Source organism: Phycodurus eques, chromosome 10, assembly GCF_024500275.1.
Source record: "Phycodurus eques isolate BA_2022a chromosome 10, UOR_Pequ_1.1, whole genome shotgun sequence".
Taxonomy (NCBI): Eukaryota; Metazoa; Chordata; class Actinopteri; order Syngnathiformes; family Syngnathidae; genus Phycodurus; species Phycodurus eques.
This window is the reverse complement of record NC_084534.1, coordinates 13260002-13273300: the sequence shown is the minus strand read 5'-3', so window position 1 is coordinate 13273300 and position 13299 is coordinate 13260002. Positions and strand designations below refer to the sequence as shown.

Here is a 13299-nt window from a genome sequence, read left to right as displayed (position 1 = left end):
TTCATTCAATAAAATAACTTGATCAAATTGATACTCACTTAAATACTCAAATGTTTAATTAAATTAACATTTATTATAAAAACATAATTTAATTTAATTGAAAAAAAAACATAGCCTTGAAATATTCCAATTTTAAATATTCCTTCAGCCAAATCTCTCATGGAAAGTTTCCAGATCCTCTAAGTTCTGTAGTAGAACCTCTACATTCCAATGTCCCTGAAGTCACACAATACCAAGGTCAATTCAGGAAAACAATGGCTCTAAAGTTGCACAAAAAACTCAGAAGAACCTTCATTAAGCATCGCATGGGACTTCAGCAAATCTCACGTGACTTGATGTTATATTGTTGACTTCAGCTCAGTGAGCATCTAAAGGATCTACAAAAAAGTGTTTTGCTTTTTCTTTGGCCTTTTTGTGATGGATGGGTACCAGTGATGTCAAAGAGGAACTGTGTGATAGAACTGGTAATGGAACGTATTGCAATGTAAAAGTAGCATAGCAATGATGAACCTACGCACGTCTCTATCCTTGCTCTGAGTTCAATATGGCTAAAGTTACATAAGGCTGACAATAATAATAAAAAGACGACAAACATAATGTACATCGAACAATGAGCTGCTTAACAGCCAGTGGTGTCATTTTGACCCTGTGACTGATTAATTTAATTTTCATTTCCCATAGGAAAATTGTTTCAAGATGTGAACAAACCAGAGATCTGTTTTGCATGGACTGTGGTGGACTTTAGAGGTTCCAACACTTACCAGAAAATTTCTGCCCCTTGCAACTCTACATCCAGTAGATATAGACATCAAAACTAAAGAGAGGTGCCCAAAATAAAATAAAAAATAAAATTAAAAAAAAGGTACCACAATACTGGCCAAGTAACCCCGAAGAATCAGTCTTTACCAACATATACTATCAACACAGAATGGTTTGAATCTAAGTAAAAAAAAAAGTTTGTACTTTTAATGCTTGTGGCATGCCAACAAATCGTAACAAGCAAATATGATCTTAACAGTGCAGAACTGTAAGAAAAGAAAAAGGGTGCTGAAAGAGAATATTGACCATGCTTAAAAACTATATATCAATAAATATGCATTATATTTATTATGTTATTTTTAATAAAATATATTCATGTATAAGGATACACGTGCAACCATTCTTATAGAAAATCATCTTCTGCTGTTTACATGGAAATCAAATAAAAATAGGTTATGCTTTTCTCAAGTTTCATCAAATTCCATGCCACTCTGAATAATATTTGACAGTAAATTCTAAATAAGGGGACTCTTGAACAACATGCTCTTATGAAGTTAAGTAAGAGAAAGGCAATGTCTAATGGTATGAAATACCTGATTGATGTTTGAAGAAATCAAATTGTAAACGACACACGTATTTTTCCTTAATCAGTCTTGATACATCATTAAGTAAATAGGGAGATAATCTCCAAATATAAAAACTAATTCCAGACAAAAAATGTTGCCTGAAAATATGAACGTACTAGGCCACACCAAAAACTGACAAGCAGTGCTTTAGGTCAAAGTTCACCACCTGAAACACTGTGAGAAACAAGCACAGACAGGCAAAAGTTTTAACCACGACATGATCATCTTGTTCAACTGACCTGCTGTCCGTTTTGACGTGAAACAGTCTTTGCCGCAGTTCTGGTTAAAAAATACTTTTTGCCAACGGGTCCTGGAAAGTTTGCATCCTCTCCTCAAGAAAATGCAACCTGATGGAGATGACTGCTTCACGCTGTCAGTCATCAATAAAACGCCATCTGGTCAGATGTGTGTGTGGTGATGTGTGAGTCCGGGTAGCGTGTAAGGTGGCGGGGCCGGCTTAGGTTTAATCCCCCGACTCTTCATGTAGGAAATCAACTGGTCGGGGATCTCTGCTAGCACGTCTTTAGCCAGCCGGGCCATGCTCAGCACATGGTTACCTGTCCGGTCCATATAATCTCTGAAGGGAACAAACTGAGGAGGAGCAACACAAAATGTGATATAAAACTTAATCAGAGCAATAGAATGACACACAAATTACAAAATGTTATAGTTCAGCAACCTTTGTAGTATATGTTGTATACACCACTATGTATTTGTGTCATACTGTACGTATATATACACCATACGTATATCTCATTACTGCTCATGGGTGGCTGCTGCCAAATGAATGGTTGTTGATTGGTTTTGTTTTGATATACAAAGACAACACATGAAAATTCTTCTAGGGCAGGGATCACCAACATGCTACCCGTACTAGGTCGTCCCCAAGGACCAAATGAATAGCCCAAGGCCCTGTTCTTGAAATAGCTGACCAGTGATGGGACATTGTGATTTCCTAGGAATGTTGTAGAAGTGATCATTTGAAACAGTATACACTTGCAGAGATACCAGTATATGGAAATGAAGTGTTGCATAATATTTTGCTGTTTCCCACCTTGTTAAATCGTTTTTTAACTGTTAATTATTGTGAGAAATAACAATCAGGTTTTTCACACATTTCAGATAAATATCATTAATCAATACTACTACTAATAATAATAATTAAAGTAGCCGACACTGCAAATTAGTGGAAATAATAATAATTAAAATTATTAATTAAAATTAGTTATTTCAGACATACTGGTAGCCCTTCACATAAACCAGTACCCAAGAAGTACCTCTCAGTTTAAAAAAGGTTTATGAGCCCTGGGCTAGACATTACTTTATTATTTATAGCAAGGTTTTGTACAAACCCCAATTCCAATGAAGTTGGATGTTGTGCAAAATGTAAATTAAAAACAGAATACAATGATTACAATGACTTATATTCAACTGAATACACTACAAGGACAAGATATTTAACATTAAAATTGTTTTTAAAAAAATTTTTTTTTATTTATTTATTTATTTTTTGCAAACATTCACTCATTTTCCCCTTGATGCCGGCAACAAATTCCCAAAAAGTTGGGCTAGGGGCATGTTTACCACCGTGTTCTATCATGTTTCCTTCTAACAACACTCAGTAAGAGTTTGGTACCTGAGGACACTAATTGTTGAAGCTTTGTAGGGGGATTTAATTCCCATTCTTGCTTGATGTCTACAACTACAGTTGCTCAACAGTCCGAGGTCTCTGTTGTTGTATTTTGCACTTCATAATGCACCACACATTTTGAGTGCGAGGTAGGTCTGGACTTCTGGCAGTGTCGCAGTCTTTTACTACAAAGCCGCAGTGTTGTAATTTGTGCAGAATGTGGCTTGGTAATGTCTTGCTGAAATAAGCAGGGACGTCCCTGCAAAAAGACATTGCTTAGATGGCAGCATATGATGCTCCAAACCTGTATGTAGCTTTCAGCATTAATGGTGCCTTCACAGATGTGCAAGTTACCCATGCCATGGGCACTAACACACCCCCATACCATCACAGATGCTGGCTTTTGAACGCTGCATTGATAACAAGCCAGATGGTCCTTTTCCTCTTTGGCCCGGAGGACACGACGTCCATGATTTCCAAAAACAATTGAAAATTTGGACTCATCAGACCCCAGCACACTTTTCCACTTTGCGTCAGTCTATCTCAGATGAGCTCAGTCCCAGAGAAGCTGGCGACGTTTCTGGGTGTTGTTGATTCAGTATATGGCTTTCGCTTTGCATGGTACAGTTTTTCCTTGCATTAGTAGATGTAGCGACGAACTATGTTAACTGATAATGGTTTTCTAAAGTGTTCCTAAAACCATGTGGCAACATCCTTTATACAGTGATGCCGGTTTTTAGTGCAATGCCACCTGAGGGATCGAAAGTCACGGCCATTCATTGTTGGTTTTAGGCCTTGCTGCTTACTTGCAGATATCTTTCCAGAATCTCTGAATCTTTTGATGAAATTGTGGATCGTAGATGATGAAATCTATAAATTCCTCACAATTTTACATTGCGAAATGTTGTTATTGAACTGTTGGACTATTTGCTCACGGAGTTGTTCACTAAGTGGTGAACCTCGCCTAATCCTTGCTTGTGAATAACTGAGCCTTTTGGGAATGCTCCTTTTATACCCAATCATGACACTCACCTGTTTCCAGTTAACCTCTTCACTTGTGCAATGTTACAAACAAGTGTTTTCTGAGCATTCCTCAACTTTCCCAGTCTTTTGTTGTCGCTGTCCCATCTTTTTGGAATGTGTTGCAGGCATCAAATTCAAAATGAGAGAATATTTGCAAAAACAACAACAACATATTATGTTTTGATTTACATTTTACACAAAGTACGAACTTCACTGGAATTGGGGTTAGTTGAATAGTTTTCATAACTTGTCAAGCATACAAGCAGCACTACTGTGTGGATTAAATATAAATATAGTCCAAGCTGAAGCTGAATCATTGTCCTCTTACTGTATGAAGCAAACAATTACATATTTTTTAAATTATAGAAATAATCTTTTATTTCTCCAAGGTAGTACAGTTTATAATTCATCCTAATATTTCCTGAAAAATGTGATTGTAAAGCAAACAAGCTTGAATTGCTTTAACACCTGACAATTACATGAGTTCAGTTTAGCAAGCATCAAAGGATTAACTCCGGGATTGTATTTTGCTTTTTCTTTGGCTCTATGTGGCTCTGGACACTTACTCCAAAAGAAAGACCAGTCACATCAACGGGTGTTGAAGGGGAAGTTTGTAGTTAACCAACAACAGTATTTGTCATATATGTTAAAACTGTCTCAATAACCAAATATTAGAATATTATAAAAATAATCTTTAAAAAAACATCCCTCTCTTGCCCCATCTGCCACTAATTTAATTTTAATTATTATTTAAAAACACTAGCCAGTCAGAAGAATAGCCAGTCAGTGACTGTAGCGACAGAAGTTGTGACCGAAGACTGTGTTCAATTATTAGCCACCCATTCCCATTTACCATGCACTGTTGCACACACCATTATAGTTTATTGGCTTGATTATGTAACTCCAGTTAGCAACAAAGGTTAAAAAGAAAGAATTGGACAGCTTTTGAGACAAAACAAGGGTAAACATATTTAACGGTGGTGCATATTTTACAGACGCAGTCGCGGTTCAGCCACCCACCACTGATCTCACTGTGTCACCAAGTAGGTTTATCACCTCCTCTTATATTTTTAATTGATTGTACAGTCTAAAAAATACATCAAACCGCTAGCAGTGGCCAAGATAGTCTTATTTACTGTGCACGTTTGTACAATGCACATCTAGTGCATGTTCATGTTTGTGAGGGGCGTGGCTTTGGCCAGAGACGCGAGGGGGGGATTATTGATGTGAGGCTACATTCAAATCTTGCTTGCATCTTGAAAACTGCATACTCTACCTTTAGGAGAAGAAACACAGTAAGTAGGTAAACACAGTACCTGGAAATATAACACAGCAATACTGTGAGTCACTTTTGCTATTAAAAGACAAACCATATTGGACTGGAATGTGAATTTATTTTGATAATTAAAAAAAACCCATCTATACAGCAGTCATTATTTTTATTAGCTAAATGGTGTGGCATGGAACACTTGAATTCTCCTGCTTTCCCTTTTCTGACCTAGATAGTGTATCTACAATGTCAGTGAATAGCTAAAAATTTCATTCCACGATAAGAGCCGTTACCTGGACAATGTCTCTCTCTGCAAGTTTCCCTCGGGAAGAGACCCGAATGTCATCACCATCCAACTCCACCATAGCTGCAAGAACACATAAAGGCATGAGTGGGAAGCAAATAAATTAATTATTGATACCGTTCCTCACCAAAGGCGGGGATAGCTTTAAGTGCTCTGTAGCTGCATATATCTATTCAACTGAAAAGTTCTATATTAAGGCCTACCATTATATTTTATAATTATGCACTCATCCACCTGGGATACAAATGATTGTGGACAGCAATTTCCTAATCCTTACAATAATGAACAGTAATTTGAAATGTCAATTACAGTGTTCCCTCGCCACTTCGCGCTTCACGTTTTGCGGCTTAAGTGCTTCGCGGGTTTCTCCAAAATATTCATTAAAAAAATAAAAAATAAAATACAGCCATATCGGCAGCCATATTGCGGAAAGACGCGTTGTTTCATGTTGATGCGCGCGAGAGAAGGTTTCCTTGCATGCCAAACAAAGAGATGAGTTGACTCAGAGGCTTTGTACATGCCTGTACATGCCTTTACTGTACGGGCAACTCATACAAGGCTCGTGATTGGTTCCCGGAGCGACATCGACCAATGAGCGCACGAGTGGATTTATCCCGTGAGCTGATTGGCTGCGCATCATCGCAGCCTCACCCAGTATCTTCCGTTGTTGTGTCTCGCCAGTCTGGTCCACGCTGTTATGTTCGCAATAAAATTTTTTAGTTAAGCGATAATTGTTTTGATTAGTTAAGCAAACCCTTACAATGCCGCAGAAGCGCTGTGCCCCTGCGAAAGCTTCCTCCGGGGCGCCCAAGAGGAAGCAGATGATGATGACCATCAGCGAAAAAGTGAAACTTTTAGATTTGATCAAAGAGGGCAGAAGTTATGCATCTGTGGCACGCCATTATGGCGTGAATGAATGTACAGTGCGGTACATCAAGAAAGAGGAAGCAAACATCTGCAAAACTCCTTCAATAACCTTCAATAAGGAAGCGAAATGTGTGGTAACTCAAAGAGAATTGTGAAAATCAAAGCTGCATTGGCATTGTGGATTGCTGATTGCAGGGAAAAGACAGTGAGTTTGGACACTAATATTATCAGGACAAAATTACTATATAATACATTTTAATTACTGGATAAGGTTTTATAATTAAAGACGTAAGTAAATATGTGTACTGTTGTAATCTTTGTCTCAAATATGTAAAGTATAAATACTGTTTACATATATTAAACATTCTGGTACCCACATACACATCCAAGAAAATTCCTCGGTGGGGGAGAGACGCAAATCCTACTTTGCGGTATTTCACCTTTCGCGGGGGGTTCTGGTCCCCAATAACCACGAAAAACGAGGGAACACTGTATTACCTACTATTTTTTCACATCACTTGAACAGGTTTGTTGTGCAACGAAAAAAGCTATAAGCCTTGCAATATCTGCATTATTACTCTGGCTATATTTCTGATGCATGCAATTAAAGGGGTGATTAATATTTATCATTGCACTAGGTTTAACCATACCGTCAAATTCAGCCTGACCCACTCCGACGATGATGATGGACATTGGAAGCTTCGCACCCTACAGAATAATCAAAGTAGAGCAATTAAAAACGTTCCACTACTCATAATCCCTTTATTTCCATTTAAGGGAGGAGGAAGCTTGTACAATGTTACAGACTTTGTGACATCAGAGTAGATACATGCTCAGCTATGTACCGAACAGCCACGCTAATGTTCTGTATCACTCTTTAACTAGCTGAATGACCTTTAAGGTTTGGAAAGAATGGCAAAAAATAAAAATAAAAAATGAAGTCAGGTAAGCAAGGTCAGAAAGTAAGGTACTGCAGTGGAACATTCTTATTCCACATGCTTTAGTTCCTTCAATCCACATTTCTTGTTGTTAAATGCTCACTGGTATCTGTTTTTGCTCACAAAATGTTTATCTGCATGCTGGAGGAGGTGAAATCAAGTGACAATATTAACTGCTACACTGATAAACAGCTGCTTCAATAGTCCACAGGAAGACTTTTGGCAAGCCCTGTGATGAGTGATAAAGTTTGTTGCATGAGGTTCAGAATGGATGGAAGCTTTTGTGAGCTGGGAGAGTAGGGGAAAGGGAGGAGATGCCAACTTCAGTCAATACAGCATCCATCCTCGGTCACTCGCCCAGCCACTCCCAAGCCACACATCCACAGCAAAAGCTCAACAAGCAAATCACATATTAAATACGAAACATAGAAATGTATGACATTTAACTGTAACCTATTAAAGTTAATTTAGTAACACAACAAAACAAATCATTAAAAATTCAAATACAGCAGTGCCTGCCCTCGACATACAAAGAGTGCAGTAACACATTTAGACATTCAATATAACAGTACTCAGTTATATATTCTTTATCTTCTGAGAGGAGTTTAGATACCTAGACTGTACATGCGTCCATGTACAGGATATCCGTCTATCTGTCTTGTACTGCTCCCAGGAGGCCAAGGTCGGCAGCAGCTCAATGGCCATTCAATTGATGCAAAGTGTGACTAAAACGGTTTCATTCTTTTTAATTGGATTCAATTACACCATTACTGTGTGTTTTTATAAAGTACAATATATTCTCTTTTGGGTATTTTCTTTTGGGAGGCTGAAACAGATGCACTGATGATCAATACAACATTTTGTGTTCAGTCTCTGTGTGGTCCGCTACCAAATATCCCACCGATGGGTACCGCTGTGCTAAAGTTCTGTAGCTAATTTTGGCTTGCTAGCTGAAATGATAATACATGGATTTCACAAACCATTAGTTTTTGACATTTCCGCGGATCAAAATGTCAGACCCCATCTGGTCACCCAATCTTGAAACTGACTAATAGGCGAATGGTAAATGGTTGGAAAAATGCATTATTGGAGACCGTTATTGTTCAAAGACTGGCCACCTTGACTGTTGGTGTAACAACTGCAGCTATTTACTTAAATGGTATTTGTCTAGCTAATTAGGGAGCCTCTCCAATGCTACCCCAACCCCGCATCAACGTAATAATCAGTGTTCAACACTTCTGTCCGCGCCTGTCCTCCCACACACACACTGAGACAAATGTGTGTGTGTATGTAGCCCGTGACATTAGAACCAAAAATAACCTGGCAGTATACCATGCCCTAATTTTTCCATGCCGCTGACAGCCCAGAGTCAGTATAATGAAACAACAAAGAAACCACTCATTTTCTCAGCATCTCACTGCGGATGTGCTCCTTAAATGCAAATGTCATGCATGCATATCCTTTATTGGGTGTCTTTCGAGATGTGGGTGCATCCCGACACACATTATTAGACGTCTATTTAGGTGGCCCAAGGTCATCTATTTAGAAATTAGAAAACACACCCTGCCAGGATCATATGAGCAGCAAGGATTTTTTTTATATGACACATTCTTATATTAGGGCTTTTGTCTGAAGTCAGTTCGGATGGGCTCTAGCTCCTCATGACCCTGAACAGGATAAGAAATATCCAGTACAAAATGGATGGATGGAGTCTTATTTTATGATAAGACTTGGATTTTTATTAAGGTCTCACTTTGTTGATTTTTATTAATTTTTATTTTATTTTTATTAAGGTCTCACTTTGTTGATTTTTTTCTCTCCCTGCTTTCCTTCTTTTCTCAGCAGTACCACTTGCACATCATCAGTCACCCCTTTATGTTTCATTCAAGACAATCCGGCTTCCTATCTAAAGTGAAGTGGAGTACTTTAGTGAGATGAAGGATAAAGAAAGACAGTTAATAAAATGAGAGAACGAAAGAAATGAAAGACTGTGAAGGATTTGGTTCTATTGGGAAAGGGGTGACATGTCTGGTGAAAGCGGGATTTGAGCGTCGAAAGGGGATGAGAATGAAAGAGACATCAGAAGTCTTTGCATGTGTGGGCAAGAGAGTCTCACTTTTCCAAAGGGAGGCGGCAAAGGGGCCGGAGGGAAGGTGACGAGTCATTGACACATGGTTTTGTGTAGACCAGGAGATCCGGCTATATTTTATAAACTCTGTCTTTTCTCTTACTCTCGCACACAGAGGTTAGTGACAAGTTCAAACAGAGTTGTGCAACTTTTTCGCATGCCCTCCTTATTATTTTTTTGGGGGAAAACACATTTCCAGCATGTATAATGTATAAAAATGACTCACAAAGATCCACAGAGGGTGAAAGTGGAAGCAGTGGAAGCAGCAAGCATCAGTCGGCAGTCAGAGAAGAAACTGTGAGATAGAGCAGCAGGCAAGATCTTAAAAGGAAGGTGTGGCTGTTCTAATGTGTTGACTAACAGTCGCAAATTCCCTTTAAATCCAGTCTGCTGGGTGTTCTGAGCCTGTGGCAGGCTGCGGAGGAGGTGGTAGGTGCTTAGAAGTAGAAAACAAGGGAGGAGAAATTAAAAGGTTCTATTCAAAGATTGAAAGACACAATATGTTTGGGAGGGAGAAAGCAGAATGTTGTCTATGTAGAGACCGAATATCTTGTTATCTTATCTTATCTTATCTTGTTTTTAATAAGCTTGTTGAATATATCCTCTCTGTGGCAAATTTATTATAGTGTGAATGGCCAAATATTCTTTCACTTACACTTCAAATGCGCCTTTTTGGGTGTCAGGGGATCATGTCCATTACAAGCCCATATTTGAACACATTTAGTAATAACAATATTCCACTGCTTGTTCATTTAATTGGATATCTGGGGAACATTGTGTAAAAATGTTAATGAATTAACCCCATCGTCTTCATTAACAACATTTAGATTAAACTGCGTCTTAACCAAATTAGTCCTGCCCTTCCCCACACTTACATTAACAATGGCCTCTTTGGTCTGAGCCATGTCAGATATGACTCCATCTGTAATTATGAGGAGCACAAGGTACTGGGAGCCGTCTTGCACTGATGCTGCATACCTGTGTGTGCACACATTTGATTAGACATCAAAGGGATTTCAAATAGCAAACGATGATCAATATGTGCCTTTTCATGCAAAATCAAATAACACTTGTCTTAATTTAGTTTGGAGAAAAGAACAAACTTCGATTATCAGATTGTCATCTTGTCACACCGATTTATACCCGAGTGCACCTTTTCACACGATTTAAACAGGTCGATTGTTAGCGATCCTGTATCAAGAATGTGAAAGAATTACATTTTAAATAGGTAATCCCAAAAGGAAATGTTTGCCTTCCCATCAGGCGATGGAGATCAATATTATCTTAGAAGTGTATTTGGATCAAGTCACAAATTGTAACATCATTGTATCTCCATGTTCATGATTACGTCAGTGTATGTTTATGGTGACACATCTTTCTCATTTGTTCGGTCCGCTACATCAAGCCTGTTGACAGCTGTCTTGTGATCTAAATTCATGTTCAAGCATGTCAAGTCTGATTTATTGTGTCTGTGCTGTTATTGGTCTGGATCATAAAACCAGAGATGGCAGAACACATACAGTTCTGGCCACTATTATTGGCACCCTTGCAATTGTGTTAACTTAGCATACAATCTGAAGAAAATTTAAATGTGCCATCAAAACATTGTACATAGGGTTTCTAAATTATTCTAAATTAATTTAAAAACAACAAAAAAGAGGAAAATAACCAACTGAATGCAGCAGTTTCATGCAAGAAAATATGGGCCTGGACAGTTATGAAGGCATCCTTGCTTCCCTTCCTGTAATCCCTTGGAACTGTCAGGAGATATTTTTCCTATTTGTTCTTTGCCATTTGTTTGGCCTTAAGCACAAGTTCTTGAATGCTTGCCTGATTTCTCACACTCAGGGCAGATGTAACCTTTACCCAAGGATTTTGTAATGGATTGACATCAGGACTCCACTGGCAAGTTTAAAACACTTTTCCTTTGAGGGTAGCACTGGTTTTTGATTTATTGTGACAATATTAAGGAAGGAAATGTATTTGTTCAACTCTTTTAATTATTGGCTTGAGAGTCTTATATTGTTTGCTCACCTTGCAACATGGTTCACCACTGGTGCAAAGTTGGTTGGACCATACAGTTGTACTGTCTTCAGACTCCGGTGGTACGCTTCTAAGATGCCCTCTATACCATTGCAGTAAGGATTCTCCATGTTTTCATTCTAAGGCGGTAGTACGATATGACACTTCAGGATTATATAGCACATATTAAAAAAAATAGTCTGAGCTACGAGGCTGAATGGAAAGTGACTTTACCAGTGGAAACTCGTGTGACACTCGTCCGTCGGGGGGGAGTTTGGCCCCAAAGCCAAGAGCCGGAAACATCTTATCACTGTCATAATCCTGAATGATCTCCCCAACAGCTTTAAGTGCCATGGCATAGGCGTTCAGCTGGTAGGGGTTCATGTAGTGGAGTGAGGTGGACTGAGAGGGGTTACCTGTTGACCATACAAACAACACCCAGCTTTCAGCTATCTGCTGTGCACAGTTTGCCCAGATACAGCACAGTGCAGTAGCCTTCTTGTTGAATGACCTTTTTTGACATAGCAAACGAGTTAATAGTAGGAGAGATACAATTGTTATTGAACTGTATATAAAAATATTGAGTTTTTCCATTCCATTTGTTCAACTAATTTATCACGTTATAAAAACAGCTAAAGTAATTACTCTATTTCAAACTGGAGACAAACACCTTTTTCCAAATGACAGACCTGTTTCTCTTCCACAGTTCTCCAAAATTCTGGAAAAGTTTCATGATTTCATAAAAAAGCATAACTTCGTCACCAATAACCAATAGGGGTTTTGAAGCAACCGATCAACAGCACAAGCTCTTATTGAATTAATAGAAGAAACCACAAATGCCATGGATAAAAAGAAATATGCTAATGGGGTATTCGTCTATCTAAATTAAGCATTTGATACAATTAACCACAAAATATTAATCACAAAATTAGAACAATATGGAATTAGAGGACTTGCACTAGGGGTGAATAGTTACTTAAGAAACACGAAGCAATTTGTAAAAATGGGTGAATATAGTTCAAAATGCATGGACATTGTGTGTGGAGTTTCACAAGGGTTGGTGCTGGGTCCGATTTATCATGTACATCAATGGCATATGCACGACATCACAATTACGCCAATACAAATTATTTGCAGACACCGAAAACATATTTAGTGCAGATGAAAATTTACAGCAACTGTTGGACATGAATAATTCAGAATTCATCAAACTAGAGATAGAGGGGGTTGTTTTGGAAAAGGGTGCATGAAATCGAAGTCCTTGGGGTGCTAATACATGACGAAAACTACTTAAGTCTCACATAAAATACATATGTATGCACAAAAATATCTAGAAGCATCTCTGTAATGGTCAAAGTAAGACACTTTATAGATAAGTCACTCCACACTCTTTTCTGTTCCCTGGTTTTACCTTACCCCTCCTTGAGCCATCACCTTATCGTGGTGGAGGGGTTTGCGTGTCCCAATGATCAGGAGCTAAGTTGTCTGGGGCTTCACACCCCTAGTAGGGTCACCCATGGCAAACAGGTCCTAGGTGAGGGACCAGACCAAGCATGGCTCCAAAAACCTCTATGATGAATAAGACAAATGGGTATCAGTTTCGCTTGCCCGGACGAGGGTCACCGGGGCCCCCCTTCTGGAGCCAGGCCTCGACGTGGGGCTCAAAAGGTGAACGCCCGGTGGCTGGGCCTGCACCCATGGGGCCCGGCCGGGCACAGCCCGGATGGATAAC

General features: G+C 38.9%; 1 protein-coding gene across 2 annotated transcripts in view; it reads right to left on the bottom strand.

Moving 5' to 3' along the window:
- Positions 1–239: 239 nt before the first annotated feature.
- The window catches only part of cpne5b (copine Vb), a 102719-nt gene continuing 89659 nt past the window's right edge, over positions 240–13299 (bottom strand). For both annotated transcript variants that reach the window (XM_061687322.1, XM_061687323.1), the window contains 6 exons: positions 11802–11983; positions 11580–11707; positions 10421–10523; positions 7130–7187; positions 5602–5675; positions 240–1976 (listed from right to left, as the gene is read on the bottom strand). In XM_061687322.1, coding sequence (XP_061543306.1) covers positions 1785–1976; positions 5602–5675; positions 7130–7187; positions 10421–10523; positions 11580–11707; positions 11802–11983 — 737 coding nt within the window. In that variant the 3' untranslated portion in view covers positions 240–1784. The remainder of the gene's footprint in view (positions 1977–5601; positions 5676–7129; positions 7188–10420; positions 10524–11579; positions 11708–11801; positions 11984–13299) is intronic.